Source organism: Abramis brama, assembly GCF_963993115.1.
Source record: "Abramis brama genome assembly, chromosome: 12".
NCBI classification, from domain to species: domain Eukaryota; kingdom Metazoa; phylum Chordata; class Actinopteri; order Cypriniformes; family Leuciscidae; genus Abramis; species Abramis brama.
This window is the reverse complement of record NC_139974.1, coordinates 29,551,445-29,570,927: the sequence shown is the minus strand read 5'-3', so window position 1 is coordinate 29,570,927 and position 19,483 is coordinate 29,551,445. Positions and strand designations below refer to the sequence as shown.

Genomic DNA, 19,483 nt, shown 5'->3' with positions numbered 1-19,483 from the left:
ACAAGTGTAATTTAGTATTCTACTGTACATGGTATCATTTTGCATGAAAACAAAAGCCAATGTTCAAACTGGTTTTATGGTTTGAAAAACAAAAAGAAGAAGATCTACAGGATATTAAAATCACACAGTGTAGCCTATGCTATATGATTTCAGCTATTTACAGATTTCTCATTATAGTAGGCTAATCAACATTGATTGACTGATTAACCATTGATTAATGATTGATGGCCAAAATGCCCAAATATATCTCTTTTTAATTATGCTTAATTATGTTTACATTCACAAAATGTATTTGGAAGCATCAAGAACTCTGATTTGTTTGTTGTATTCACCATTTGATCGAAGAACATTAGTTTCCTGAAGTTCACCTTGAAATTGACTAATTGTTCTCTGTGGTTGTGCAGGTTGGAAGGCGACCTATCTAAAAGGTGACTTCATCAAGTACTCATTATTGTTATTATTAATATCTTCTTTACGTAGAGTCGCAATTGTAAATAAAACGGGAAAGATATACAGTGTAAATGCTGTGGAGATCAGCAGCGCATGCGCATTGTGCGCGCTCCAGCAAATGCAAACTTTGGCTGATGAAGACACGAAAACAAGCAACAAGGATCGATTACTGAACATTCGGTAGTAGCCAAATTTTTTTGACCTATTTTACATTTTAAAATAATGATACATTTGCACAGATAGGTTAGTCTCTCGTTTTGCTTGGCAAGCGCCATATCATAGACATTATGAACACGAATAGTCTATAATATGAGCGTGTCATTTAAATGAATTTTAATAGCGACGTATGAGCAATATCCGTTGCCTGTGGCATTTTAATGTACTGTTGCCATTGTGATTTATATAATTACGCTAACTCGTTAAATCCTCTTTATTGACTCGGCGTTTATTGACATGTTTATTGCTGTCTGTCTCCAATATTTCAGCATCTCGGAATCCGCCTGATTTAATCGCAGTAAACGTAACGATTCTGTACAATCCTATTTGCATAAACGTTTGCTCATAAGACACTGCATTTGATCGTGCAGATATAGATAAGAAAATATCTTTAGTGTTCTGAATGTCACGGAAGCAGATCACGTCGTATGATTGATTTGCTGCACAATTATGGTCATAAACATGCAGTATAATGAGTCATTCTCATCAGCACTTTGTCATAGATGGGATAATGTAAACATTTATAATATGCCTAGATTCACTGAATGCACAAACCGGTTAGCTAGAGTGCAAATAATATAGCTAAATAAAGGACTTTAAAGGGAGTCGATTTATGGAATAGGCTACATTCCTCTCGTGCGGTTTAGTCAGCAAGACTTTTCACGGTTTTGATATGTGAATCCTCTTTATGATTTATGAAGAATGATTTTATGTTCTCTGATATAATTGTCTGATAATGATATTTGGGGTCTGCTGTTGTTGCTATGGTTACCTCCTCAGTCCAACTCAATTTAATAATCTTTAATATTACCGAAACGTGTGTAAATACTCTTACAACATATATATGTTTATATGGATAAATAACTTGTACATACTAGTCTGTTTTCTTTGAGGGTGTATTAATTGCCCCACCACAACCAAAAAGTGCGCCATGCCTTGCATATGAACGACTAATCTGCAAATGATTTATGATTTATGAACTCATTTGCATAATTCTCTTTTTAAGCCTCTATGTTCATTATTCTGATATTCAGTTTTAGCTAATGAACCATTTACAGTGCCTCCTGAGTATTCAGAATATGAATAAGCTTAATTATAAAGCAAATAAACTCTTTGTTTAAACTGCATTTTTAATCTAAAATTTAAGGGTATAGTTAAGTGTACAGTTAAATATAACGTATCAAGTAATACTATGTTAGAATCTATGGATCTATATTATGCAAATGGATGAATATTATTAATTACATTCAATGATGCTCTTGAGCGTGTTGATGACTGTGAGAGAGTAATTCATCAGTGGGTGGTTTTTCATTTCTACGCCATCAACTGTAGTAAGCATGGATAATGCTGAGATTCAGAAAAAAATGTGTGTGAGAATTAATAAGCAAATAACTATATATTATGTATTTTCTTTCATATTGTGACATATATCAACAAGTACAAATATAGGGTGGGACTTGATTTTATCAGGAAAAGATTAATAATTTATAATAAATTCTGCCATATTCCAAAAAAAAAAAATAATAATAATAATAATAATTTTTGCATGTTTACTTTAAGCTTTTGTAGCAATTTGCGCTAGTGTAGCCTATATTTGATCTAAGACCAGAAAAGGCTGACTTAAAAAAAAAAACAGACAAAATAAATTAAAGGGATAGTTCACCCAAAAATGAAAATTCTGTCATCATTTACTCTCCCTCAAGTTGTTCCAAACCTGTATGACTTTCTTTCTTCTGCTGAACACAAAAGAAGATATTTTGAAGAAAGTCGGTAACCAAATGACTGATGGACCCAGTGGTGTAGTCTACGTGATACGCAGGTATACGCCGTATACCCACTAGAAAAGGCCAAGGATTTCCGTATACCCACTTAAAAAATCGTGAGGATGCGTAACAACTTCGTTTTGTGTCAGAACTTTCACTTTCATTCATAAATTCACCCCGTCTGTGTTTGCGAAGCGACACCGAATCGCGGAATCCAGTCACAAATGGAGCTTGCTAAGCAGAACGTCACCGAATTTGGCTATTTTTGAATGAATAAATCAAAAGTAGGGCTGTACAATGAATCAAATCTCGATATGGACTAGTGTCTGTGAATATTAAAGTTAAAAGAGACTGCAATTGTTCTACGCGTCTCTGGGAATGAATGAGCGCTCAATGTGTGCTCCACCACACACACACACACAAACACACACACTGAAGCACGCGTGATCACGCTCGTGGTGTTTTCAGCGTTTCACTGTATTGAGACATGAGCTACTACATGTGCACTTCATCGCAGAGCTGCTATGAGAGTCACTTCACGAGAATTTCACCATTTCATTTGATAAAAGTCATTCATTCGTTTCATATACAAACACATAGAAACTGTATTGTCTTTACGACAACCTGTCAAAATAAAAGTTCGGTATAACTTGAAGAAATTATAACAGAAATATATTACTATTGCACAGTAGAGTTTACTTCAAGTAGGCCTAATAATAATAATAATAATAGTTTATTAAAACACACAGAAACTCAAATGTCTACAACCCACCAAAATAAAAGTTCGGTCTAACTCAAAGAAATTAAAAAGAAGTAAAAATGAATTTTAAAATAATAATAATAATAATAATAAAATCTATTAAAACGTTATTTTAAGGGAATATCACACAAGTTTTCATACATGTTTTAATTTAAAGAGTAGCCTAAACTTGCCAAAACAATAACACCATTTTTTTTTTCAAAAACACCATTTCTAAAAGTAAATTTGTATTTGTGCCTATAATGTTTCATTTTTTTATTATTTTATTGTAAACTGATAAAACCTGTGCTTCAGGGACCATATTCATATAACATCTAAGGCTAAATGTAGCTCTTAACTGGCTGAGTTAGATGGTGATTAACACTAAACAGTAGAAAATCAGTCCAGTCTCCCCAGCTGTAAATGGCTGTTAAAGTCTTGTGTTGCTTATAATAAATTGACATGTTGATAACACCTAATATTTCATAATGCTCTCAATTACATGTCGATGCATACTTTATGCATTAGTGAGTGTGGTGGTGCTTATGGGGTGACGGTCTGGGATGGGTGAGTATGAGGCGGCGGCGGGGGTTGGGGGGGGGGGGGGGGGTATATTACAGTATACTCACTACAAAAAACTAGACTACACCACTGGATGGACCCCATTGACTTCCATAGTAGGAAAAAAAAAAATACTATGGAAGTCAATGGGGACCAGCAACTGTTTAATTACCAACCTTCTTTAAAATATCTTCTTTTGTGTTCAGCAGAAGAAAGAAAGTCATACAGGTTTGGAACAACTTGAGGGAGAGTAAATGATGACAGAATTTTCATTTTTGGGTAAACTATCCCTTTAAGGTCACATTAAGAAATGCTGGAAACTGTTATAGCTCAATGACAAGCAAAATCTAAGAAGGTTTTTCAATGTTTTGTTTGTTGTCTGTAATGATGTGTGGTTGTAATCACAGGTCTGAGATGGCCTCTTGCTCTGAGGTTTGTGGGTCCGGTCACGCGGTCGACTCCGGCTGTCGTGTTTTGGGAGTGCGCTCCTATTTACACCACTTTTACGAGGAGTGCACAGCCTCAATGAGGGAGCAGCAGGAGGACTTTCAGGACCAGAGATCACCGCTGCGGTGGAGCTCAGGCTTCTGGAAGGTATCAGAAGTTTTGTTGTGTTTTGCACATTTCTGTAAAAGAGATCCAAAGTCCTCATTTAATGTTGTTTTCACCATTGACTTGTTTGCTTGAGTCCAAAACCAAATTCGATTGACTCCCCTTTGCCCCCTCTGGTCTTTCAGAATGTGTTATGTTGTTTTGAAACTTGGTAATTTTTTTTAATGCTTTTGTTATCAAAATGGTATTCAAAAGCTTTTGTTATCAAAAAGTTTCAAAAGCACTGAAGATATCTATTTTCCATAAAATGTGCATCAATAGCGGTTCACTTTCAGATTCGCATCACAAATAAACTATCAATCACATCAACTAACCATCAGACACTTTTCTGTCTTGACTGGTCTTTTCAAAAGTTATAAACTAAACCAACACTGTAAAAGAAAGTTGCTGCCTTAAATTTTTTTTACAATAAAATTTTTAAGTACAATCAACTTGGATTTTTAAGTCATTTCAACTTAAATTACATTAAACTGACTTAAAATGAGTTGAATCTTGTATAACTTATTAAAAAAAAGTAGAAAATTGGGTTTCACTTTATTTTGATGGTCCCTTTAACACATTCTGTTGACGATAAGTAACGTTGCACCTACATGTCTACTAACTCTCATTAGGGTGTTAGTGGAGTATTAGTAGACTGGTAGGGTTGGGGTTAGAATAAGTTGACATGTAGTTACAAAGTTATTTACAGTCAGTAGAAAGTCTGTTGGAGGACCAACACAATGAAGTGTTAGCAGATATTAAGCAGAAAGTCTACTAATGCTCTAATGAGAGTTAGTTGACATGTTCATGCAAAGTTACTTATAGTCAACAGAATGTTCAAAAGGGACCATCAAAATGAAGTGTTTCCGAAAATTGCTTTGAAGCAATGTAAAAACATATGCTTTGCTGTCATAACTGATTGATCATATTTTTTTTATTTTTTTTACAGTAAAACTTGAATTGTCTGTTAACCTTACAACAGATAAATGAGTGATGGCCCACATAGCCAATCAAATCGCTGCACTGAGAAGATTTTGTCCGTCAAGGTTTGAAGTCTGTCAAGTTTTACTAAACTGTCAGACACATACAAACTAGCTCCTTTTTTGACAAATTCCTTTAACTAAGCTAAAAAGGTGTTGTGATGTGACATGCAATTTATATTCTAGGTATCCAGAGTGGCTATTTAATAGAGTTTTGTTCATTACGTTTCCTGAAATCAGCCAGTAATATAAACGTTGGATAAGACTTGTTTTTATGACATTGACCTTCACTTATTTTACACATCCGTAAACTGTGATGGTTTTCTCCAAAAATAAAAAAATACTTTACGAATAAAGCTTGCCAGTTTGGACAGTTTTCATGAACGCTAGATTTAGGCGATTACAAGGATTTTTATATGGCATTGTGCTTCAAAGTCAGATACATCGAGCAGGATAATTGGTTTATTTCCTCCGCATATTTCTACCTGCTGTTCGAGTAAATGCACATAGGCTTCATCCAAGATACTAATGATTTCATTTAATGTGTGGATTATTTGGTTTTATTTGAAAAACACACATGCTGAATGGATTTTCAACAGCTCTGATGAGTACATGCAGCCAAAGTTTATTTTATTTGAAGGAAAACACATAAAAAAAGACAATATTTACTCTGTTTGCATCTGTAAATTGTCCATTACACATTATTCTGTGTCAATGTCAATTAATGTTAGTCAATGTTTCTGCCATGTTAACTGTCAGACCTCTTGACACTTGGGTAGATTTCCCCTTGTGTTTCATTGTTTTCTTGTCTTCTACCATTATATTTAGTGTTTCAACATAACAACCTGATGCTTTCTGATTTTCGTGTGATGATAAACTATGATTAACTTCATTTCGTGGTATCGTGGTTGTTTTGTTTGACGGACATAGATTACTCCCCCTCGAAAAGCTGTGGCTGTGGTTAAGTAACCGCTGTCGTAGGGTCAATAGAACCGACATATAGTGCAAGAGAATGAAGAACACTCTTTTGTTCATTCTTAGGTCACACTTGCGGTTGGTGTGGTACTCCTGACAGTGGGGCTGGTGATCATGACAGTGGGCTATGCCATCCCCACTCGCATTGAGGCTTTCGGGGAAGGCGAACTGCTGTTCGTGGACCGCCAGGCCATGCGCCACAATCACTCGCTACACATATGTGTTCTGGTCGGGACGGGGTTTCTCACTCTGGGCGGGGTTCTGATGGCAGGTGGAATCCTGACGTCTAACTTCTCCACAACTCCCACAAAAAAGGAAGACTCAAGAGAACGGAAGGGGGGGACCAGAGTCCTGAGTGCAATGAGAAGCCCAGCAGACCCTGTAATGAAGCCTCCCAGTCCGGCCTCTGGTGAAGGAGTAGTATCTCCTCTTGCTAGGGACGATAAAGTTCAGAAGTGCTCATAAAAGAGCTTTTTGACAATGCCCGTTCAAGAGTGCTGTCAAAACAATCAGCAAAAGCTCCTTGTTTATTTCAATGAGAAATTTGGGAGTGTTTTATTTGTGTTTGATAATTGTGTGATAAGAGCCTTACATTATTAATTATTAGTGGAGCAAACCTGTGCCATCTGTTGTCCTTGTATAATTGTCGTCGGAATAAGTTTTGTATTTTTCTACATTACAGTATTGATCAAATGAACAGCCACTAAGTAGTTGCAAGGCAGCAAAAGAAAGCTTTTGAGTAAAATTTTATTTTTTTTACAGAAATGAATACTTTTATTCAGCGATTATGCATTAAGTTGATCAAAAGTAGTTGTAAGGTAAAGACATTTATAATGTTACAAAGGATTCTTTAAAAAAAAATTGGTTCTTTTGACCTTACTATTCATCAAAAAATCCTTAAAATCATGGTTTCAGCACAACTTTTTTCAACATTGATAATAATATGAAATGTTTCATGAACAGCAAAACAGCATTTTGAATGATTACTGAAGGATCATGTGACACTGAAGACTGGAGTTATGATACTGAAAATTCAGCTTTGCCTTCACAGCAATAAATTACATTTTTAAATAATTCAAACAAGAAACGGTTCTTTTAAATTGTAATACTTTACAGTGTTACTGCTTTTACTGTATTTTTGATCAAATAAAAGCAGGCTTGTTGAGGCTTCTTTCAAAAACATTAAAAAAATCTCACGACCCCAAATTTTTGAATGGTATTCTCTATAAATATAAAAAGATAAATATTTAAAGCATCTTCAGTGCCTAGTGTGCACCTTTTAAAGTGTAAAAATGGTTTAAGAAAAGACCAATCATCACAATTCAATATGCAAATACAAATGTTACGTCATTTGGAATGCTAACGTTTTTGAGCACAAGTTGGAATGGAGTCTGATGTTATGTTAATTTAGGAAGAGGTTTAGAGTTTAGTAGTTTAGAAAAAGCCATAACCACAGTGTTTGAGGAATAGCAATACAGTGCTGCCTTGCAAACACTGTAGAAAACGCAGGTCTGTCATAGTAATATGCACAATCCGGCACAAACCTACTCTTAATGTCTCTATTTCTGGATCCCTGACATCTTTTCTATCAGATATTCTGCTATAAGATATCAGGTAATATTTTCTCTTCTATCTTACTCTTTCATCAGCTGCAGTTAAATAGAATGTGAGAGTCTAAATGGGATTTACTGTACACAACACCTTAATTGTCTACAGTCTTATTGTCTCATTATGTTAATGTATTTAAATGCTCTTCTCTAAACATGCCCAATAAATCAATGTCAGCATACTTAATCCACTTCTCTTTTAGTGTTTTTTTTTCTTCCTGAAAGATCATCCTCATCTACACCTTTTCATTCATTGATGGTGTGAATGAAATGAAAGCCACACTCAGAAAGGTGTGATCTTTTATAAAAAACAGACATCTCTTTTAATATTGTAAAGCGTTGTCTATCAGTAGGCCGTTTGAGTGACTGTAAATAGATGCAGGACACAGCGATGACTCATCCCAGCTCTATTCCTTGCTGCCACAAAACTGCGTTCTTCCTCTTTCTTTGTCTCGCGAGGGCTCGCCGTGAGTCACCTTCTCTCATATAACAGTCATAGCTCACAGTACGTGGGCTGTTAACAATCAATTAACCAGTGCTCCACACATGTAGAGCCATCATCAAGGATCGTTCACTCCTCTGCGGCGACGCTTACCCAGAAAACAAGAGTGAGATGGGAAGAAATGTTGTTTGTCTTCAGCTTTAGGTCATGTGCTTGATGCCTGTAATGTGTTGGCAGCTTGTTAACACGTTTGTTTAGAACAGCCAAACCAGATGAACGCTACAGCGTGTTGATGTGTGCTAGGTGTACAGAAAATAGGCCCTAACACTCAAGATGAACTATCCACTTGCATCTTTTTTAATGTTGGGAATAGGGTTTAGAGGTACAGGTGTGGGTTAGTCATGGTACCAATGGTGGTACATCTAAATTCTAAGTTTATTTCTGCCTAATGAAATGTTTAACCAACACTTGGCATTGATGGTTTAATGAAGGACCTTTAACATTCATGGAATGTTAAACCTTTCCACTGCACAAAAGGTCCTTTTAAGTGGAAATAGTTATATACATATATATATATATATATATATTACTAAAGTTATTACTATATAGTATATATATATATATTACTAAAATGCTCTTTACCCTGAGTGGTTCCTTTAAAAACGGGATTCCAAAAAATGAATAGGTAAATCTATTGTCACGGAGGCAAGCTAGTAAGAGCTGTGTGTGTAAACTTCACTCCCCTGGCAGGAGGTGTACTAGCGACTGCACTAGAGACTGCAGTTTTAAGCATCCTTGCCTGCGTCCGACGTTGGTTAGAATCCCGCTCGGAGTGGTTTGAGTAGGACCAGTTATATTTGGTGCCGTGACCCATGGGAGTGAGATTTAGGGGGTTGAGTGTAATGGAGGCAAGCTAGTAAGAGCTGTGTGTGTAAACTTCACTCCCCTGGCCTTTAAGAGGTGTACTAGAGACTGCGTCCTTTTTAGCCTGCATGCCTGAGACGCCGGTTCAAATCCCGCTCGGAGCGTGTTGTTTCAAAGAACAGTTCACCCAAAAGTTATCTCATTTGCTCATCCTATTCTGGTTGACAGATTGAAATGTAAGGATTCACTCTCATATAATTCAAAACATTGCATGTAAAGACTACATCAAATATGGCAAACCACAAACGGCATGACGTTTGGTCATGTGATATTCGAGGACCAATGAGGTTTGATGTTAAACCCAAAGTACACTTCATGAATGTTTTGAACATGTACAACCCAACTCACAGCCTTTTGTTGACCCTGTCCCAATACCCACACTTGTGGTCTTTGCACTTAACCACTTGTCTGCGGCCACTTGACATATTTCCTGTATTTCAGGGTTCACCAATCTCGGTCCTGGAGGGCCGCTGTCCTGCAGAGTTTAGCTCCAACCCCAATTAAACACACCTGAACCAGCTAATCAAGGTCTCACTAGGCATACTAGAAACTTTCAAACAGGTGTGTTGGAGCTGGTTGGAGCTAAACTCTGCAGGGACAGCGGCCCTCCAGGACCGAGATTGGTGAACCCTGCTGTATTTGACTCAAGTGTTCAAGTGGGCGAGAAGCCCGCAAGTGTGTGTAGAACTTTTGATTACCCAAGAGGACACACTTAAAGTGTTGTAAAAATTTTATTTTATTTTTTTACATATTTTTAATATACACTTGCACTTTAAGGGTGTGTTCAGACTCTAAACAAACCAAAACAGGATGTGATGTCACAAGATGCCACCCTAAAAAGAACACAACGCTAGTCACAATGTTGCCCATTACAGTTCGGTACAGGCATTGGAACTGCGTCTTCTTGAAGCAGAACTTTAATGTGTGCAACAGAGGAATTCCTACCACTGTTTTGATTCCTTTACACATTTATAAGCTCTTTGTGAGTTCTCAGCTGGTAAAATACAGTATTATCATATGTACACACACAGTACTACACACATACAAAAAGTGCATTTAGGACATTGTTTTGGATGTTTGGTAAGTTAACACTCGAATTCATGCAATTTCCTGTGAGTTTCTGAACATGACGAATGATGGGATACACAGCCTACAATATCAGTCCGTAGCATTATTGATAGTGTGAATTTAGTGTGCATTAATGGCACTGAGCTTTGGCATTTATCAGATCTGGGGCAGTCTCAGTCACGTACACGCGCTTAAGTGGCCAAGACTGTAAATGTGTGTATTGGGAAAGGCCCTATATTCTTTGAACTTAGGCTGATGTTTGAGGTATGTGGCACTATATTTGATATAGTCTCTGTATACAATGAATTGGATCCCAGTTGAGTTAATTTTGTGTCCCCAAATAAGGTTTGGGTCAAACCTTAAAGAAAATCATGCAATTTTAGAATGATATGAGGGTGATTAAATTATCACAGATTTTTTGTGTGAATTATCCCTTTAGGTCAGCAGGCAGGTCAGTTTTTCAGTACATCCGTCACTCAGGTGCCTTACTACATGTCATTAACCGACAACTCACAACTGTATGTGAATTGATCTAAGCTCAGGCTGCATGGAGTAGAGAGACAGGCGGATACATGGAGGGTCTGTGACACCAGAGCAGTCTGTTCAGTTTGAGGTGGGGGGTTGGGGAAATGAGACGAAACTGACATGCTCCATTGACTGAGCTGTGGAAAATGACTCACTGCTCTGAGAACCTGCACACAGCAGAAATTCATTGAACCTATGAACTCTTGGCACTGTTGAGTGATGCTGATACGCTCAAGGTCTCAAACCACAATAAAGAGCCTATTGCTCCAGAAAATACTCTAAAATGCAACATCTCAAATAGTTTATTTAAGAATGTGAGATAATTGAGGTCTATGACAATTATTATCCAAGAAGTCGAACGATTAACTGATGCAATAGCATGAAACATTAGCAGATACAGTGTTAAAACCACTCTTAGAATATTTTTACATTTTTATTTTTTAATATGGAATATCTGACAAGTGATGTTTTCTATATTCTCTAGATACTGAATTATGTCTGTATTATTATTATTGAATTCTATTAAATTATTTATGATGCAATATTCATGATGCTAAAAATATTTGAGATGATTTTTGTAGAAACTGCATATGTCATTAAAAGTGGATGGTTACCAGATAATGAAGGAAAACATCCAAAAAATGGTCAACATAACTCTTTCAAAAAAACATATTTTTTATATATTAGTATATTATATTAATATTTGTTCAATTTCATAGGTTGATATCTTTACTAGTTGTGGAAAATAGTAATAATAAATGAACTCCAAACTTTTAGACTCCCTTTTGCCTTCAGAACTGCCTTAATTATTCGTGGCATAGATTCAACAAGGTGTTGGAAACATTCCTCAGAGACTGTGGTCAATATTGACATGATAGCATCACACAGTTGCTGCAGATTTGTCGGCTGCACGTCCATGATGCGAATCTCCCGTTCCATTACATCCCAAAGGTGCTCTGTTGGACTGAGATCTGGTGACTGTGGAGGTCATTGAGTATAGGGATCTCTGAGATCAGTTTGAGATCCTGCAGATTATCCTGCTGGAAGTAGCCATCAGAAGATGTACACTGTGGTCATAAAGGGATGGACATGGTCAGCAACAATACTCAGGTAGGCTGTGGCATTTAAATTATGCTCAGTAAGAGGCCCAAAGTGTGCCAAGAAAATATCCAACACACCATTAAATCACCACCAGCAGCCTGAACAGTTCATACAAGGCTGGATCCATGCTTTCATGTTGTTTATGCCAAATTCTGACCCTACCATCTGAATGTCACAGCAGAAATCGAGACTCATCAGACCAGGCAACGTTTTTTCCAATCATTCAATTTTGGTGAGCCTATGTGAATAGTAGCCTCAGTTTCCTGTTCTTAGGTGTGTTCTTCTGCTGCTGTAGCCCGTCTGCTTCAAGGTTCGACGTGTTGTGCATTCAGAGATGCTCTTCTGCATTCCTCGGTTATAGCGAGTGGTTATTTGAGTTACTGCTGCTTTTTTATCAGCTCGAACCAGTCAAGCCATTCTCCTCTGACCTCTGGCATCAACAAGGCATTTTCACCCACAGAACTGCCACTCACTGGAGATTTTCTGTAAAACCAAGAGCTGGTTGTGTGTGAAAATCCCAGTAGATCAGCAGTTTCTGAAATACCCAGACCAGCCCGTCTGGCAGCAACAACCATGTTCAACCACGTTCAAAGTCACTCAAATCACCTTTTTTCCGCATTATGATGCTCAGTTTGAACTTTAGAAGATTGTCTTGACTAACATGCCTAAGTTGCTGCCATATGTAACAAACAGTTGAATAGGTGTCCCTAATAAGGTGGACAGTGAATGTATATAGTATAAAGTATATAGTGTAGATAACTATATAGTTACGAAATACGAGAGCAGATGACAGGTGATCAAGTCCCTCATTTCATTTGTTCAGAGTCAGTGGCTTCTTCAGGCCACAATGTGCTGTGATCACCCGTGATGTGACATAAAGACACACACACCAACTAGACAAGTTCTGGCAAGCAATCACTAAAGCTAATTCAATGTTATGCAACGGTGAATGGAAATCTGTCTTCATGATAAGGGCTCTGACATCCACTGTCACCGCAAAGATACGGAAAATATTTTTCTGCTTTTGTTTAGTGACAGCCACATTTGAGTCATCACACTGAGGGCCATATTTAAATCTCGTCTGTCGTGAAATTAAAAAAGTTTTATTTCAGCTAGTTCAGTATCTTTGAAAGACCCATTATAAGATTTCACAGTCGCACAGCCCCGGTCCTATTTGCCATCGTTGCAGTTTGTCAAACATAAAATGTTAATTGGATTGCTAAGTGAGAAATATCGCATCCAATAGAATCCACCTCCAGTCAAAATATTGGGAAAAAGCAATATTTCAAATGAGATTTTAATTTGGATAATCTTTTGAACTTTAATAGAGCCCGAGCCAGTGGGCATATTGAGATTACCACATCATTATTAAACAAAAGTGACACAAAACCATCAATTCTCAGTCCGTGACAGATAAACGCTTTCCACTGCACAAATAATATTAGTTCTGCCTACTGACGCCAGCTCTTATCTGCCTCTGGTTTATTGGGTTCACACTGCTGTCAGGTGCTGAGAGATTTGACAGAAATGTTTGCATATATGAATAGCGGCACACACATATATATGTTGGCAGGTTCTTGAAGGAAGCCCGAGGCACGGCGAATGAGACTAGTCCATATCAGCGGTTTAATGAAATTCTCCCTGCTCATCAAACACGGGCAGAGAGTGATTATACATGGAGAGGGACAGACAGACGAGATGAAACGTATGCTTCCCAAATATCACCCTCCATATTCCATATCATTATCATATTAATGCCCGCCATAAGGATGGACATGTCGCGGGGTCGGACTGATACTATACAAACGTGTGTGGATTCAGATGTAGACGCAGTCATTTCTTCAAACTGTCTGTGATACCATCATGTTGCAGGCTTGTACGATTAATGTATGTTAATGTTTAGATTCAGCACTGGGTGACTTTTTCCCAGAGTCTTATTGGATATTCGAAGAATATGAATTTCCAGAAAATGGAACACATGTTCACAATGAACTAATTTCATAATTGATGAACATTACACACTTACTTAACCGAAGCAAATCAACACTGAACTGACTTGAGCTATAATAACACTATTGTGTGTAGAGCGGCTTTACAGCAGAATTAATATTTGTCTAATATTTGAAGCAGCTTATGTTTTTTACAGCGGAGCTGCTTTGAAACAACTTGTGTTGTATAAAGCACTATATAAATAAAGGTGACTTGACATTTTGTACATTTTAAATGTAAATTTGTATCATTTATATCAGCAATTATGCCGTGGTCTTGATCGCATTGTGCATAAATATCAATAATAAATTCAGATCTTTACAAGACTGAAATATTTTCCATGAATTTAGTGCCAATGCTCTAAATAGTCCTATGTCAATCCACAGATATTGCAACTACAGTGAGCTGAATAAGCAAATGACCTTTCAGAATTCACATTTGACTAGCTCACACGTTCTGTCAGACCATACTAATGTGACTCTGCTCCGTCCATTCATGTAAAAGGAAAGCGAAGAACAAAGAATTACACTGAGGGAGAATTTCAAGGGCACTTTGGCTAATTCAGATGACCAGGTTGCATAGCAACTTCATCCATTCAGTCCATCCGAGTGTCAAATCCTGCTTTCCATGAGCCGTTTCAGATGATGTCATTATCTATTAACAGCTTGGACACAGGTGGCAAAATGCTCCACTTTCAAGAACTCAAGAAGCAATTCTTAGTCTATTTTTACAACAGGGATGATGTAATGCTTTTTCTTGCCGTCTTTCCAGATGATTTGGGGCGTTTTGTTAATGTTATAGCGCCTCCCTGTGGTGCAGCGAAACATTCCTTTATGTAAGTTTCTCTAACAAATGACATCATGTGTTTACATCGTAGGCTTGGGTGACAGATCAGAGAGGAATGGAAGAAAAATGTGGGCGAGGGAAGAAAAAAATAGAGCGAGAGGAAGAACAGAGAAAGAAAATGTGAAACACTATACATGTGAAAGTGAATGAAAACAGTGAGTCATGTTCAAGAATAATGATGAAACAATTTTATCAGCAAGGTTAAATATTCTGTGCTCATGGCATTCTATTATTAACCCTTATGAGCTATTCATTTTTAATATAGGCCTACACACAGGATGTTGGGGCCTCCAGAGACCACATAAAATGCATTTTTGTAACATACATGTAACAACGTATTTTTTTAAACAAATGTAATATCACTCACTTTATGTTTTTACTCTACATTTGAGCAGTGTTGGGAAGATTTAAGGTGTTTTGTAAATTTATACAAGTAGCCTACATTTAAAAAAAATAAATAATCCTGAGCAGTTTCACACCAACATACAACCAGATATCATTCCTATTTATTTATTATAGTGCTAGAAAGGGTCAACCACGACATCAAGTGCCAATTAGATTAAAGGATTTTTATTATTATTTTATTTCAGCAAACGTCATTTGGGGTCAAAATACCACAAATAGCTATAAGCATTAAAAAAAGAAAGAAAAATATATATATATATTTTGCTTACTGTATTACCTTTTACAGAGAAATAATTTAAATAAATAATTAAACGTGGTATTAACTATTAACCTGAATTAATACCTAATTAACCTGTTTTTTTTTTTTTTTTTTGTATGTCAAATCGCTCGGGCTCAGTGACTCTATGACGTCACATCCCAGGAGGGGCTTCCAAAAGTAACATTGTCTCATCCTCCAAAATCAAAAGCTGAAAAACATTCTCTAAACTACTATCACAAAGAAAACCAGCGCAATGTCCTAAAATGATTCGAATTCACTCTCTTGAATATTGCGCCTCTTTGTGGTGAAGTCCTACACTGCTAATAAATAAACTCCACTGGAATTTCGTTCTTCTTTTTTTGGAGCCGTCAGTGAGTAGTTGGGTCGTCTGTTGCATATTAATCTTACATTTTAAAAGGTCGGTAATAAAAAGCACATTTATTTTACCCATAAAGCAGTTAAAAAGCATTAAGGAGTCATTGAAGAAAAAAAGTAATTCATAAAATATATTTTTTTTAGATGACTTTAAACACGCATTCGTCTTAAAGTATCTCTGAACAAACCACACACGTCAGTGTGTTTTTATTTATTTTTTGTCCATTGTAGGCAACTTTGAATTTTTGGTCTACATTATTGTCTTCTGTTCATCAGAAAAATTATCAAATGTAACGTACGGCTCTTTCAATGTCCTTATTTGCACATGTATTTCATTTGAAGAAGGCGTGATTATCTGCGAATACACGCTGCTGGTTCATGTTCACTAGATTAAATATGTCCATAAAAACTTGAAATGCACTTACTTACTCCAGTCAGAATAAAATCAATGATCCGCGTTGTTAAACTCATCGCGGCGTTCCGCGTAGAAACCGTTCTCATGCTTGTTGTATAGCCTACTAAATACTGTTAGTCATATTTCCATGTGTTGGTAGTCAAACTCATCTATGACAGCATCATGGGGAAAATTAAACAACATAATCTCATGAATAATGCAGAGAAATGCTCAGAAACTGCTGACGTAATTTCGTACTGTCCGGCAGTGACAGCCAATCACCACTCCGAATTAACGCATACCTCATTTTCGTCATTTTTGCTTTAGACCGAAATAACAAAATGGCTCAGAAAAAATAAAAATAAACCACTTTTCCTTTAACAATAAATATAAGTGCTATTGTTGTTTTTAATGTACATATCTGTTAACATCTCAAAAAATGTTTTAGGGTTTCATGATCATTTGTTTTTAATAATATCATCAGACATATTTGAGTTACTTAATCTAGTGTAATAGGATTTATTAATGAAGGAATTCCTTTCGTGTAAAAACAAACCCGAGACATTTACAGGTTCACTCAAATTTTCTTTTTACCAATATATTTGTGAAGCACATGGTGGTATGTTTTGTAATATTGCACCTCAACACCCTGAAAGACATCAGCCAAGACTTGTTTGGTTTTTTGCATATATTAAAACCACACGCTCATTTTATAAAGGAAACAATACTTTATATAGAAAATCTGTAATCTCTCAAAAAAAAAGAAAAAAAAAGAAAGAAAGAAAAAAAAATGCAAGGCATTCAAATGTAGTCAGTTTGGTTTCCATTCGTAAGATCTGTCAGACAACGAACCGCCTTGAAGATTTTGAACAGATCTCTGGAAAAAAAATATTAATTCCCTGGGGTAACGTACCCAGGTGCAAATTCTGATTCAACTTCAAGATAACGTCTGTCATCAACTCTCCTGCACACAGAAGTACACACATGCACACAAAATACCCTTCAACACTGAGGGTGACAGGCTGTGATCGTAAAAGCTGCTTTCAGTCCTGTTTCTTGCAGTGTGCAGCACTGTGAGTGTTTGGATCTCGAGGGCTGAAGTCAGCACAGAAGCCGTTAGTAGAAGGCCGAGACTCTGAGGGTGAAGTGGATTCTCTGGAGTGTTGAGGGATTGGCTCAAGGAGACAGTGGTACTGCTCCACAAAATCAGGACAATTCTCCATAAACCGGCAAAAATCATCTGCCACAAAACATAGCAAATATATGAGACAAATTTAATTCATTCAATTCGATGCAAAAACATAATAATCAGGTCTCTATTTCATTTTTTCAAGAAAAAAGGGCAAAACTTCTACACATTTCTTTAGCATGCAATTGATTTTTTTCTTTTTTCTTGAATGTGCACTTGTAGTGAACTTCAAAACTTAAAAAATAACTTATTTAATATTACATTGAAAGGTAATATATTTTAAATATATTTACTAAATTGCAACTTTATCATTACAAATGTGTAATTAGAAGCAATTATGAAATTATGAAATATGACATGTAAAGATGTTCTTGGGTCCTTTTTTAGTGATCCCCTCTAAAGTTCAATATAAAGTGCATTTAATAATATATATTTAAACTATAATATATTTTCATTAAATTGTAATTAACATGCATTTAAGTGTCCAAAAATATATACTGTGAACTGAACAGTATTTTATTTCTGTAATAAGTAACCTTGTTAAATATAGATTTTTTTTCATCATCACAAACATTATCAGAGGCACAGACTTCCATCTAACTGAATGCCAATGAATTAGATCAAATTCCAGACTACAGCAATTCTCGCTCTGTATTATTTTACTCAAAATTGAAGTGTAAATGTAATTTCATGTTAATTACAACTTTGTAATTATAATGAAACAATAAGCCCCTCTAAATTAATCAATTAAAATCAAGGACCAGAGAACTATTCATTTTATCATTTTGCTCACTGTGACCCCAAACAATGATGAAGTGAAGCCGACCTCAACGGAACACAAGGATTGAAGTAGCAAAGAAGTTTTAATTTCCTTGTTGATATTTTGTGTTTATAATAAAGCAAGCACAAACACCTAAGCAATCAGACAATCACATTCAACATGTAAATCAAAGTAAAGGGTCCTACCAAATGTGATCTTCCCTTTGTCTTGGCAATCTATGGCCCTGAAGAGATCGCAAACAGCAAAATCTCCAACGCCTAGAGCCGTTTTCAAAATGATGGCCAGCTCATCTTCAACAACTGCTCCATCCTCCTGTGCTTCAAACATCTGGACACAAGGAAAAGTTCAAATGTTAAATGTCTCGCTTAAAAATACATATTAATTACTATAATCTATTAAGTAGGGGTGGAACGGTACATGTATTCGTATTGAACCGAAACGGTAGGGGAGTCACGGTTCGGTGCATAAATTTACACGGAGAATACACGGTATAAAAATAAATAAAACTCGCGTTCAAATTAATTAATGTAATGCGGAACTACTGTTAAGATACGTAGGTTCTTTAGGGACACCTAATCTGTAGCCCCGCCTTAGCTCTGAAGCAGGCTGTGATGTAAAGATTGCAATGCTGGAATATGGTGTGTGTGTGTGTGTGTGTGTGTGTGAGTGAGAGAGTGAGAGAGAGTGAGAGTGAGAGTGAGAGTGAGAGTGAGAGTGAGAGTGAGAGTGAGAGTGAGAGTGAGAGTGAGAGTGAGAGTGAGAGTGAGAGAGAGAGAGAGAGAGAGAGAGAGAGAGAGAGAGAGAGAGAGAGAGAGAGAGAGAGAGATAGAGAGAGAGAGAGAGAGAGATCGAAAAGTCGCAAAGTGTTTACTTATATTTGTGTGTGTGTGTGTGTGTGTGTGGGGCGCGGGCGCGATCGAACAGTGGAAACAAAAACATACTCCATTTTGTTTATACAGGACATCATTCAAACTGCAAAGCGTTTAAGTTACTGTTAATTAAAATTTTAAGGAAAACAAATATATTAATCTGAAAATGTAGCAAATTAATTTTCAATTCATTCAGGTACAATTACCAAACATATCTCAAGGTCTTTTTGTCTTTTTATTAATTTAATTAATAAACTAATTATATAAAACTATTGTCAGTGCACTACAAATAAACTGGTTCTATGCCTATACTTTATTAATAAAACTTATTTAAAAAATACAAGGCTTAAGTAATTTATTTTCCTTTGGTGGTACAGCCTGAGACATGCACAAGCCTTCTGCATTTTTGTTTTGCTTTTCCCTCCATTGTACCG

At 36.4% G+C, this 19,483-nt stretch overlaps 2 protein-coding genes across 3 annotated transcripts in view; one reads left to right on the top strand and one right to left on the bottom strand.

The window, feature by feature from the left end:
- Positions 1-8,069, top strand: part of nrsn1l (neurensin 1-like) — a 207,699-nt gene extending 199,630 nt beyond the window's left edge. The window contains exons 1-3 of one of the 2 annotated variants that reach the window (XM_084130672.1): positions 367-630; positions 4,137-4,323; positions 6,342-8,069. In XM_084130672.1, coding sequence (XP_083986798.1) covers positions 569-630; positions 4,137-4,323; positions 6,342-6,740 — 648 coding nt within the window. In that variant the 5' untranslated portion in view covers positions 367-568 and the 3' untranslated portion in view covers positions 6,741-8,069. Of the gene's footprint in view, positions 1-366; positions 631-4,136; positions 4,324-6,341 lie in introns of those variants that run through there. The other variant, XM_084130673.1, reaches the window with a different exon arrangement.
- An 8,713-nt stretch (positions 8,070-16,782) lies between these two features.
- lpcat1 (lysophosphatidylcholine acyltransferase 1) overlaps positions 16,783-19,483 on the bottom strand; it is a 33,461-nt gene continuing 30,760 nt past the window's right edge. The window contains exons 13-14 of the mRNA XM_084130771.1: positions 18,366-18,507; positions 16,783-17,450 (exon numbers count right to left, since the gene is read on the bottom strand). Coding sequence (XP_083986897.1) covers positions 17,254-17,450; positions 18,366-18,507 — 339 coding nt within the window. The 3' untranslated portion in view covers positions 16,783-17,253. The remainder of the gene's footprint in view (positions 17,451-18,365; positions 18,508-19,483) is intronic.